This window comes from Bos indicus x Bos taurus, chromosome 1, assembly GCF_003369695.1.
Source record: "Bos indicus x Bos taurus breed Angus x Brahman F1 hybrid chromosome 1, Bos_hybrid_MaternalHap_v2.0, whole genome shotgun sequence".
NCBI lineage: Eukaryota > Metazoa > Chordata > Mammalia > Artiodactyla > Bovidae > Bos > Bos indicus x Bos taurus.
In genome coordinates, this window is record NC_040076.1 from 45,824,363 (window position 1) to 45,837,355 (window position 12,993).

The 12,993-nt window shown below is 42.1% G+C and overlaps 1 protein-coding gene across 1 annotated transcript in view; it reads right to left on the bottom strand.

The window, feature by feature from the left end:
- The window catches only part of ZBTB11 (zinc finger and BTB domain containing 11), a 32,932-nt gene extending 20,592 nt beyond the window's left edge, over positions 1–12,340 (bottom strand). Inside the window, exons 1-3 of the mRNA XM_027563596.1 lie at positions 11,435–12,340; positions 1,419–1,654; positions 371–602 (exon numbers count right to left, since the gene is read on the bottom strand). Coding sequence (XP_027419397.1) covers positions 371–602; positions 1,419–1,654; positions 11,435–11,744 — 778 coding nt within the window. The 5' untranslated portion in view covers positions 11,745–12,340. The remainder of the gene's footprint in view (positions 1–370; positions 603–1,418; positions 1,655–11,434) is intronic.
- Positions 12,341–12,993: the final 653 nt, after the last annotated feature.

Consider the following 12,993-nt stretch of genomic DNA (forward strand, 5'->3'; position numbering starts at 1 on the left):
CCAAAACATAAGATTCAGTCAGTCAATTTTAAAATAATATATTTATTTAGTGTAATAACTTTGGTGTAGTTACAGATTTCTCTCAAACTGTTTTAACAATGTAAATCACAGAAATTCTACTAGTGCTACCACTCTCTTGCCTAACAGGCAGTGGTAGGAAATGACAGGCTTTTCATATATCTACCTTGGAAACCTTTCTAAAAGGAAGGAGCTTACAGTTAAGCTTAGTCTGATGCTATAAATGGGCTTCTTCCACTTGAGCACAGATCCTAAGTTTGTAAGATACACACACCCTTTTTCCAGTATGTACTTATTAACAACGAGTATCAGAAAATTCTTACCAAAAAAGAAAAAAAAAGAAAATTCTTACCAGAAAGATCCACCACTGCCTCGTGACTGGAAACAGCTCCTTTCTCAATAAAAAGATCTCGAAAATATTCACTGTTAGCTGACAGAACAGATTTATGAGCTTTATACTCTTCTCCTTCAATTAACAAAGTAACGTCACAGAACTGGTTAGAGAGCCTCTGTTCATTCAGCTGTTTTAAGACAGCCTGACAATGTTTTGGAGAAGAACGTTTCACTACTCCTCTGGTGTCAACCTATCAAAATAAGTTGGAGACCAAGAGTTGCATTATATATCATTTGTATTCTCACCCTTAACAAAATTTAAAACAAGACACATTATTCATTTGTAAAAATTCCACTAATATGAATAGTCCAATATTCTTTATTACCTATGTATTTAAATAAAAAGATAAGTCGTACTCACCATCTTCCGCTATGTTCACTTTACTTGATCCAATGAAAACCTACATCTCATTTCCTACTGCCTCCTTTTATTGGTCAGAAATTTATCTGATAATGTAAGACATTAATGCAGGCAAAAAAACAAAGACCTAGCCAGTTTAAGTTTACCTTGCTGCATGACCCACAGACTGCTTCCAGAAATGTATTCTGTCTACCTGTACCAATACACCAATTAAAAAGACGAGGGGAGGAATAATTTAACAGCAAATCAACAAGTTACATTATAAGGAGAAACAACATGAAAATTTATGATTAAGGAAGAGGCAGTATTAGCGAACATTTAGCACCTGTACCTGGTGGCTCAGATAGTAAAAGAATCTGCCTGCAATGCAGGAGGGAGACCAGCGTTCCAGTCTGGAAGCTCCTCTGGAGAAGGAAATGGCAAGCCATTCCAGTACTCTTGTTTGGAGAATTCCATGGACAGAGGAGTGTGGTGGGCTACAGCCCATGGGGTGGCAAAGAGTCTGACAGAAGTGAGGACTAACACTTCAGCACATTTAACAGTGACAGTACCAACAGGGAAGCAGTTTTAGAGGTTCAAGAAAAAATACTATAAATACTAACACACTAGTTACAGATGTAAAAGCTGAATGGAAAGCTCCACTTACAAACACAAGTTCATGTTTGGATACTGGCTTCTTTTTCACAGGCTTGGATGCTGTAGTTGGAGGCGAAGTAAAGTTGCTCAGGTCATCCTCTGATTCATTACTTTCTTCCCCAGATTCAAGATCTAGTCCCAATTCTTCCAGCATTTCTGAAGCATCCGATATAGGACGCGAGCGATCTAGTTTCTCCTGGCATTTGCTACATTGTTTAATGTAATCTTTGACTTGCTTTAATATACCTACAATGAAATAAAAATTAACTAGTCAAATTCGATACTGCTGTCATTTGAAAACTAACGATTACACTAATTATTTAATCTTTGTACACTAATGCATATTCAAGTGCATGTGTACAGACACACACATACCCATAAAGTATGTAGAGTGAACATTTTAAGATACATTTTTTTCTTCAAAGATATGTTATAAATGACAATCTGTTTCCATGCTGACAGACTGCTTTGTTGTTTACTCTTACCACGCATTTACTCATCATAAAAGGATTATGCAGCACCGCCCATTTCCACTTCAGATTCAACTCACTTATGCAATAGGAACTATATGAAATTGTCAATATTCAACTGCTTTGACTGAGCAACTTCACTTTCACTTTTCACTTTCATGCACTGGAGAAGGAAATGGCAACCCACTCCAGTGTTCTTGCCTGGAGAATCCCAGGGACGGGGGAGCCTGGTGGGCTGCCATCTATAGGGTCGCACAGAGTCGGACATGACTAACTCGACTTAGCAGCTGCAGCCCTTTATAAACAGTAATACTGTGGCTCATACTAATGACACCCCACTCTATGAACATGAGCCCTGACCATGCCTTGGTCAGTGGAATATGAACGGACATGATGAATGTCATGTGTTATCAGAAGCTTTAATTCCCTGTCCCCTCAAAGGACATTCAAGTGCATGTGTACTTGAATGTGTCCTGGAACATGCTATATGCCAGGGGGATAATGTCCTTTACCCTGAACTGCAGATGAAAAAAAACAGGTGGAGCCAATCTGCAACCTGTACAGGATCACAACCAAAACTTGTAATGGGTGTAAAATCTCATCTTTGAAAGCAGAGATCTTAGGGTTTTATTAAATAACAGTATACACAATCTTTGAACTGTGGTGTTGGAGAAGACTCTTGAGAGTTCCTTGGACTGCAAGGAAATCAAACTGGCCAATCCTCAAGGAAATCAATCCTGAATACTCATTGGAAGGACTGATGCTAAAGCTTCAATATGTTGGCCACCTGATGCAAAGAGCCGACTCATAGGAAAAGACACTGATGCTGGAAAAGATTGAAGGCAGGAGGAGAAGGAGATGACAGAGGATGAGATGGTTGGATGGCATCACTGACTCGACGGACGTGAGTTTGAGCAGGCTCCAGGAGATTGTGAAGGACAGGGAAGCCTGCGTGCTGCAGTCCATGGGGTTGCAAAGAGAGGGACATGACTGAGCAACTGAACAACAATACACAATCTAACAAAAGTTGATTATACACAAACCATTCACAAAACCCTATTTTACATTTCAATTTCCAACTCAGCATGCTGGGGGGTTCAGGGAAGAGTAGGAAGCAGGGAGGAATACTTTACATGCATACATACCCTCTCCATCATACTTGTTAAGGGAGGACCACCAATTACTTGTCATTCTACATACAAGGAAAATGAAGCCCTAAAAGTTAAGTCACCTCTAGTAAACTACGTAAGTCTGCCCCGAGAAGCCATGTGGTTTTCAGGACATGCTATGTACCCTGAAACATTGAGCCAGGATGCTATTTATCCATCCCTATGGCAGAAACTTCTCCCATAAACCCCAAGTAAAACGCAAATGAAAAGATTTGTTACCTAAAATGATACAGAAAGTGAAAAGTGGAAGTCACTCAGTTGTGTCTGATTCTTTGTGACCCCATGGACTATACAGTCCATGGAATTCTCCAGGCCAGAATACTGGAGTGGATAGCCTTTCCCTTCTCCAGGGGATCTTCCTAAACCAGGGATCAAACCCAGGTCTCCTGCATTGCACACAGATTCTTTACCAGCTGAGCCACCAGGGAAGCCTTATATTGTAAATTCCTGAAAAGAGTTTCAAAATGACAAATTATACTAAGTTCCTTGAATTTCAACTTTCACATAGTAGTTGAGTAAATTTCTCAAACTGTATTTGAGAAATTTAGTAAATATGTTTCCCACACTTACTAAAAAAAAGAAAAGTATACACTGGAAGAATAAATTCAGAAAATTATACTGATTTTATAGCTATACAAATGAATTTCATCATATTAGAAGCTGAGTTCTACAGTAACCTGTTAACATAGAAATCTGCCCAATTTATTTGTTCACCACCCCCCCACTCAGAATATATCAAGAAATATTAGTTAAATCAACTTTTATAAGAAAGGTATTTATATGTGCACAAATAAGAGAAGAACAGAGTTCTTATAGTCTAGTTTCTGAAAATATTAAAGTCAATAATAAATCTACACCTGTATTAGCTATAGCAAGCAAGTTTTAACAGATTGATAATAAATGGGTTGAAATGAAACATTTCTGAGGATGAGTGGCTATGATGGCTGCACAACAATGTGAACAGTGTGCATTTAATGTCACTGAACTGTACACTTACAAAAGCTTAGAGTGGTAAAAGAACCCATGGGTATGTGAGTGGGAGAAGAAACAGGTAAGAGAATATATATATATATTTCTAAGTAAGAACCATACTAGTAAATAAAGAGCTGCTCTGGAAATCTCCAAGTCCAAAATAAAGATGACAAGAAGAAACAGCTTTCTTCTAATTAACTTTGGTTGTATTTCTAAAAAATTTTACAATGCTACACAGTTCAGCATATTCTGCATACAGCAGACATTAATCAAACTAAAACCAGTTGAGTTCAAACCACTGGAGAAATTACACAGAAAGCATATGAACAAAAAGAAAACTACTGGGGCTTCCCTGGTGGTCCAGTGGTTGAGAATCTGTCTTCCAAAGAAGGGGAATCAGGTTAGATCCCTGGCTGTGGAACTGAGATTCCACAGGTGCCAGGGAATGAAGGCGGCGCTCCACAATTAGAGAGCCCACACACCACAAGAAGACCCAGTGCAGCCAAGATAAAAATTAAAGAAGAATGAAAAATACAAGGAGAAGTTCCACACACACAAAAAATGATTAATTACTATATTAGAGTGGGTCAGTTGTCCAAATAAATAATCCTGTTTCACAGGTCCTTTAACTCAAGTGTTGGTGTTCTGATGGGATCATTTCAAATCCAGCCTTACAGATTCAGGAACTTGATCTCTGGAGCTTGCCTAGAGCTGATTAAGCTGAAAGAATCTGACTCAAATTAATCACTGAAGAGACATTAACATATTTGAGTATTTTCATTTTGAGACTGGGTAATTACAAGGGGCAGAAAACTACTTAATGCAGGAAAATTAGAATCCACTGACCAGCTTTTTGACCATGTTCCAAGTTACTAACCTCTCTGTGCCTGTGTGTTAATCACCATATGCAAAATGGGGATAAGAGCACTTACCTCACAGAATGTCACAGTGATAAAATACTAATATTTCTAAGTCACTTTGAACAGTGTCTGATATAAGTTAACTACTACTACTACTACATAAGTGTTAGAAAGTGCTCAAAGGTCAACTTTTCTGGTACCTTGAAAATCTCTACATAAAATACCAGATGAGCATTAAGAGGTTCTTTACTGAGCCCAGTGGGTAAATGACCTCTGATAAAAACAACCTGAAGAACAGTTTCTCACTCAATCTCAGTTGTTCTCAGTCTCAACAGTGTAGACATTTTGGGCCAGATGCTTCTTGATGGGGGGCAGGGAGAAGTTGCAGGGAGAAGTTAAGTAGGCTGTCCTGTCCTGCATACTGTGAAATGTTTAGGAGCATCCCTGCCTCTACCCAACCAGAGGTCAGTCAATAGCCACCCCACAAACACCACCACCAGTTACCACAACCCAAATTCTCTGGACATAGATGTTCTTTAGGAGGCAAAATTGTGCAGGGTTGAGGACCACTGCTCTAGAAATCTACCAGAATGAACAATCTGCTCCTGTCAACTGTTCAAGAACCTCTCCCCTCCCCATCAGTGGTGAGGCCCAGAGTATTGGCTCCTATTTCTAGCTCCTTCCTGTATTAGTCACTCAGGTTTGTTTGTTTTTTTCTTCAAAGTTACAAAATAGTTACAGCTGTATTTACCTAGACCCAGTTCTTGATGGGTTTTCAAGGATTACACCCTCTTTTTCTAGATTAGATAATGGCAGCATTGATTTATCCTCATAGAACAAGTCAGTTCTTTGGGTAGGAAGCTCTGCCTATAGCTAATTTAACCTATTACATGATTTTGCTAGCTTAATCTTTTTTTCTATTAATTCAATTTTTTTCTTAACATTCTGCATTAACTGTAGATCCCCATGAGTCAGCATTTGACAGAGTCAGGGGAGTCATTTATTTTGAAACTCCAGCATACGATTACAATACAGAATAAAATAAAGGGGTGAGAAGACAATTATATCTATTAACATTTTACATTCTTAAATAAATTTGCTATATGTCAACATTAGACATTCAGTCAGAGTTTTTCACTGTGCTAAACAACTGAAGTTGCTACAAACTGGCCCAAGTACCAGGTTATAATGGCAGTGTTTATGAGGGCAGCATTCTGGAAAAAGCAGCATAATTAATGAATTCCAGTAAACTATCCTTGACTGTGAAATAGTTTTCTTCTTGGCATCTACACTGATCAAATCTTACTCAGTTCAGTTCAGTTCAGTCGCTCAGTCATGTCCGACTATTTGCGACCACATGAATTGCAGCGCGCCAGGCCTCCCTGTCCATCACCAACTCCCAGAGTTCACTCAGACTCACATCCATCGAGTCAGTGATGCCATCCAGCCATCTCATCCTCTGTCGTCCCCTTCTCCTGCCCCCAATCCCTCCCAGCATCAGAGTCTTTTCCAATGAGTCAACTCTTCGAATGAGGTGGCCAAAGTACTGGAGTTTCAGCTTTAGCATCATTCCTTCCAAAGAAATCCCAGGGCTGATCTCCTTCAGAATGGACTGGTTGGATCTCCTTGCAGTCCAAGGGACTCTCAAGAGTCTTCTCCAACACCACAGTTCAAGAGCAATAATCCTTCGGCGCTCAGCCTTCTTCACAGTCCAACTCCCACATCCATACATGACCACTGGAAAAACCATAGCCTTGACTAGACGAACCTTTGTTGGCAAAGTAATGTCTCTGCTTTTCAATATACTATCTAGGTTGGTCATAACTTTTCTTTCAAGGAGTAAGCGTCTTTTAATTTCATGGCTGCAATCACCATCTGTAGTGATTCTGGAGCTCAAAAAAATAAAGTCTGACACTGTTTCCCCATCTATTTCCCATGAAGTGATGGGACCAGATGCCATGATCTTTGCTTTCTGAATGTTGAGCTTTAGGCCAACTTTTTCACTCTACACTTTCATTCATCAAGAGGCTTTTTAGTTCCTCTTCACTTTCTGCCATAAGGGTGGTGTCATCTGCATATCTGAGGTTATTGATATTTCTCCCAGCAATCTTGATTCTAGCTTGCGCTTCATCCAGCCCAGCATTTCTCATGATATACTCTGCATATAAGTTAAATAGCAGGGTGACAATATACAGCCTTGACGTACTCCTTTTCCTATTTTGAACAAGTCTGTTGTTCTATGTCCAGTTCTAACTGTTGCTTCCTGACCTGCATACAAATTTCTCAAGAGGCAGGTCAGGTGGTCTGGTATTCCCATCTCTTTCAGAATTTTCCACAGTTTATTGTGATCCACACAGTCAAAGGCTTTGACATAGTCAATAAAGCACAAATAGATGTTTTTCTGAACTCTCTTGCTTTTTCCGTGATCCAGTGGATGTTGGCAATTTGGTCTCTGGCTCCTTTGCCTTTTCTAAAACCAGCTTGAACATCTGGAAGTTCACGGTTCACGTATTGCTGAAGCCTGGCTTGGAGAATTTTGAGCATTACTTTACTAGCATGTGAGATGAGTGCAACTGTGCGGTAGTTTGAGCATTCTTAGGCATTGCCTTTCTTTGGGACAGAGATTGGAATGAAAACTGACCTTTACCAGTCCTGTGGCCACTGCTGAGTTTTCCAAATTTGCTGGCATATTGAGTGCAGCACTTTCACAGCATCATCTTTTAGGATTGGAAATAGCTCAACTGCAATTCCATTACCTCTACTAGCTTTGTTCGTAGTGATGCTTTCTAAGGCCCACTTGACTTCACATTCCAGGATGTCTGGCTCTAGGTGAGTGATCACACCATCGTGATTATCTGGGTCATGAGGATCTTTTTTGTACAGTTCTTCTGTGTACTCTTGCCACCTCTTCTTAATATCTTCTGCTTCTGTTAGGTCCATACCATTTCTGTTCTTTATCTAGCCCATCTTTGCCTGAAATGTTCCCTTGGTAGCTCTAATTTTCTTGAAGAGATCTCTAGTCTTTCCCATTCCTTTGTTTTCCTCTATTTCTTTGCATTGATCGCTGAGGAAGGCTTTCTTATCTCGTCTTGCTATTCTTTGGAACTCTGCATTCAGATGCTCATATCTTTCCTTTTCTCCTTTGCTTTTTGCTTCTCTTCTTTTCACAGCTACTTGTAAGGCCTCCCCAGACAGCCATTTTGCTTTTTTGCATTTCTTTTCCATGGGGATGGTCTTGATCCCTGTCTCCTGTACAATGTCACGAACCTCTGTCCACAGTTCATCAGGCACTCTATCAGATCTAGACCCTAAAATCTATTTCTCACTTCCACTGTATAATCTTAAGGGATTTGATTTAGGTCATACCTGAATGGTCTAGTGGTTTTCCCTACTTTCTTCAATTTCAGTCTGAATTTGGCAATAAGGAGTTCATGATCTGAGCCACAGTCAGCTCCTGGTCTTGTTTTTGTTGACTGTATAGAGCTTCTCCATCTTTGGCTGCAAAGAATATAATCAATCTGATTTCGGTGTTGACCATCTGGTGATGTCCATGTGTAGAGTCTTCTCTAGTTTTGTTGGAAGAGGGTGTTTGCTATGACCAGTGCATTTTCTTGGCAAACCTTGGCAAAATTAGTCTTTGCCCTGCTTCATTCCGTATTCCAAGGCCAAATTTGCCTGTGACTCCAGGTGTTTCTTGACTTCCTACTTTTGCATTCCAGCCCCCTATAATGAAAAGGATATCTTTTTTGGGGTGTTAGTTCTAAAATGTCTTGTAGGTCTTCATAGAACTGTTCAACTTCAGCTTCTTCAGCATTACTGGTTGGGGTATAGACTTGGATTACTGTAATATTCAATGGTTCGCCTTGGAAACAAACAGAGATCATTCTGTCGTCTCTGTCATTCATTCCAAATCTTATTAGCCCAGATAGTCTACAGGACTTAGAATATAAATCTGAGAGTCCATTTGCAGTGTATGACACATTAAAAACTAATAATTAAAAATATCTGTTTTAACAATATTAGTTCCAGGTCTAAGGATGTTGATTTTTCTCTATATATAGTTTTGTTAATTTCTTTTTTCTTTTTAGCTGCCCTGAGGGGCATGCTGGATCTTAGTTCCCTAAGCAGAGAACCGCTGGACTATCATGGAAGTCCCTAGTGTTGTTAATTTTAATAGACTTATAGTAAACAAATAAACAAGCAAAGTGTTCATGTAAGAAACATCAAAATGAATAGCTAATAATCAAAAGCAAACTCTTCTGATACTTATTGACTATGAATTCTCATATTAATAAGAAAAAAAAATGAGATAAAATAGTATGATAAACTCATTACATGTTAACAAAAATAGCATTTATATGAAAAATACTATTTACCAAAACATAAAAAAATTAGTGAGAAAAGCAGTGCTACTTTATAGTTTTGCCTTTTTAAAGTGTCGTTTAACAAAAGACACGATCATATATGCATTCAATATAATGCCATAAAGCACATGTGATATAGTCTTCGGAGAACTCCACTGTATACTCCTGAGAGAATGAGTGAAAAGGAAAATGATACCTTAGTATTATGAACATAATTTTGACTTTGGGGATTCTCTTAAAGGATCTCAGAGCCTCTGAGTTCTGCAGTTTAGTACAAAACTTAAGAGAACAGCTGTCTGGACATTCAAGGACTTCAAAATTCTACACAACCGTCAATGTATTTCTTATTTTAAAAAAACGAACATAAACACAGTCTCAGGAGTTTTTGTCTTTTAAGACACTGCATACTAAAAAAACCAAAATACTGGATTAGCTATCACTCACAGATAATCAATTTAGGGAAGAAAATTCTGAACATTAAACTCCATTTAGCATCATATAATAGTAAAGTCTGAAATCCCAAAGGTCAGCTCCTAGTGCTTTTGATTTTCCCATCTGCAATACAGAGACATAAATGTTTCCAATTTACATGGTCTGATGAAGCTTAATAGGTGACAGGGCTTCCCAGGTGGCGCAAAAGTAAAGAATCCGCCTGCCAATGCAGGGGAGGCAAGAGAAACCGGCTGGATCTCTGGGTTGGGAGGATACCCTGGAATAGAGAATGACAACACACTCCAGAAATCTTGCCTGAAAAATTGCATGGACAGAGCAGCCTAGCGGGTACAGTCCATGGGGTCACAACGAGTCGGACACAACTGAACACATATACACAAATATGTGAAGATAAGTGCTCAGCACTATACTTGCATGTAAAAACTTGACCTGTCTTTTCTTCAGCTGTAATTATGTTAACATGCCATAAAAATATTAAACCTGAGACCTTTGTTCTATCTCTAAACAAATCAATCTTAACAAACTGCAGCATTTACTTATTATTCCTTCACAGTTGTGTCTCTTTACAGGAACTCAATTTAGATATTGGTTTAAAATGTAATATAAATTAAGGGAAAGCATTTTAGAACATACAGCTGGACTGTTCTTGAAAACACGAAAGCAGCAAAACGAAATATTTAACAAATTTCATAAACTGAAAAGAACTTCGAGAAACTATTCAGTAGTCGAACTTCCTAACTCACAGGTAAGTTACGGTAAATTCATTTCTGTAGAGCCATACGGAATCCTTCCTAACAAAACCTCTTCTATAGGCCTGCAAACTTTTATTAATGATAACCAAACAGTCTGAATACTCATCAACTTTTTGGAGAGGGCGGTAAAAAACAACCAACCAACGGTCCTTTCTCTCCTTTCCTAACCTGGCTCCCAAGGAATTAAACTTAAAGCCACACTCCCCCGGACCAGAACAATCACAGAAACCGCATCTTTTCTGGGTTGACGTAGTGCCTCAGTTTCCAAAGCGCTCTTCCCAATATCAGAGAGAAGGACATTAAAATATCCAGAATTGAGAGCATCTATTACATTCCTATCCTAAAAACTAGGCTCAAATGATTGGTTCAACAGTCACTCGAAATCACTGCTGCACACAATTGCATGATTCCTTATTCACGCCGCGGTATAGCACAATCATGAACCCTGGTAAGTAGGTCCGCAAAACCTCAAGTTCACTGGCCGACAAGCTAGGGGAAGGCATCGCAGAAAGCGGCTGGGCTGGGGGCAGACCGTGCTACCCCCAAACCACCAGCGTAAACAAGAGCTTAAAGCGCAGCATCCGCAACCGCCGCCCAGAAGCTTCTGCTAAGAAGGACCCGCCCCATCCCGCGCGGCCGAAGGAGGCGGGCCCAAGGCAGCCCGCGCGTCCCGGCCCCTCCCCGCTGCTGGTCCGGCCCCCGGGGAAGCCCCCTTCGCCCCACCCAGGCCAGGGCCCGCCCCCAGCTTCCCCGGCCTCCTTCCTGTGGGAAGTGCGGCTCCTTTCGCGTCCCCCACCCTCTGGGCTATGCCTGGCGGGCGCTTAGCCGCCGGGCACAGGTTAGGCTAGATAGGTTAGTGGAGTCCGCGGGGAGGCTGCGGGGAACCTCACACTCGCGGATGCAAGACGGGCCTGCCGTCGCCTGCGGGCCTTGCCTGGAACCGAGCCGCCAGCCCGCCCTCCCTCTCGCCGCGGGCGAGGTCGTACCTCGCCACCAATACGTCTTGGACAAGTCGTGCCAGGTCTGATGCTGGGTGTGGTGAGTGCCGCCTGGGCCCAGGTGCGCAGCCTCGATGAGCCCCCGGCGCCGCTCGGGCTGCAGCACCACCTCCAGCTCGGCGAACGTCTTGCGGTGCCGTTGCCGCCGCTGGTAGTACAAGGTCCCGTCCCGCACCACGTAGCAAGCGGCCGCCTTGCGAATTTTACGCTTGACATTGCCCTCGGTGCCTGGCGCGTACGGCTCGCACTCGTTCGTCAGGTAGCGCAGGATGGCCTGGTAGCTCTCTTCGCTTGACATCGCTGACGGCGGCTCCCTGAAGGCGCCTGTCAGTGGCAGGGAAGGAAGACAGAGCACTAGCTCCGGGCGGATGCAACAGCAGCGGCGGTACTATGGGAAGGACCGGTTGTATCTACAGTGAGTGCTCTTCGACGGCGCCCGCAGCGCAGAGTGAGAACGGACGAGTTGGTAACCAGGAGGAACTGCACTTCTCCAGCGCGCGGTATCCGCTGGCGACTGACAAAATGGCTGCTGCACCACCGGAAGTGACGCAAATCAAGGGCAGTGGGTGAGGGAGCTGAACCCTGATTGGAGCGCCATGGCTTTCTGGCTTGATCTAGCCGACTGAGTGACGTCAGGACTGCGGGCGGACATTTTGGAAGCGGGTAGGCCCTGCCTGGAAGAGCCAAGAGAGTTTGAGCAGACATATTAAGTCCTGGCAGTTTCCCTTTTTTTATTTCCCCCTTCTTTCCCTTGCTCTGAGCACGTGTAGGAGCTGCTGGGCAGTTAACCCTGTCTGATACCCCAAGGTGCAATGGAATCTTCTCCGTCTGCGTTTTGAGACAACCAAAAACATAAAACACAAAATACTGAGGTCTACAGCCCCTGAATATAAGACCAAAGAAAGTCCTTTCACGTGGAAATGTAGTTTTCCTGTCAAGTGTTACAAAACTTAAATCCATCCGTGGTAGGAGTTACTATAGTTTCTAAGATACTGCTGGTTCCAAACTACCCGTGGATAATTCTGCAGTGATCAGCTTACGCAGTGACAATTTACCCATTAAGTCAATCATGTTGGCAAGGAGCGGTGAAGATGAGCTAGCACTGTTTTTTTTTTAGTTTGGGGAAGAAAAACACTCGGTTTTACACCCAACATATACTGAATGCACCAAAGGCCACGGCGATTCGAACTGCACTTTCCAAGGTGAGATGTAGGTCCTATGTCAGATTTTTCACTGGTAGACGGGAGGGGTCGCCCTGGTCATCTCTCCGTAGACTGAGTCTGCCTAGCAGTTAGGAGACTCAGGCCTACGACATTCCAAACCATCCGGGGTCTGGCACTTAGGTGCTTTACTGGAGCCTGAAAGCCAACTCTCTCCTGACCCTGCCTAGGTCTGCAGTCGCTGATTGAGGCGCTGAGCCCTGCGGAGACAGGTGAGGGCCGACTGCAGATGAAAGCAGTGGGCTCAGAAAGCGGGGTATACTAGGTCTCCAAGGCACTTGCCAGTGGGGACTGCAGCAATTAACAAACGGCATACTTAAGGCACTT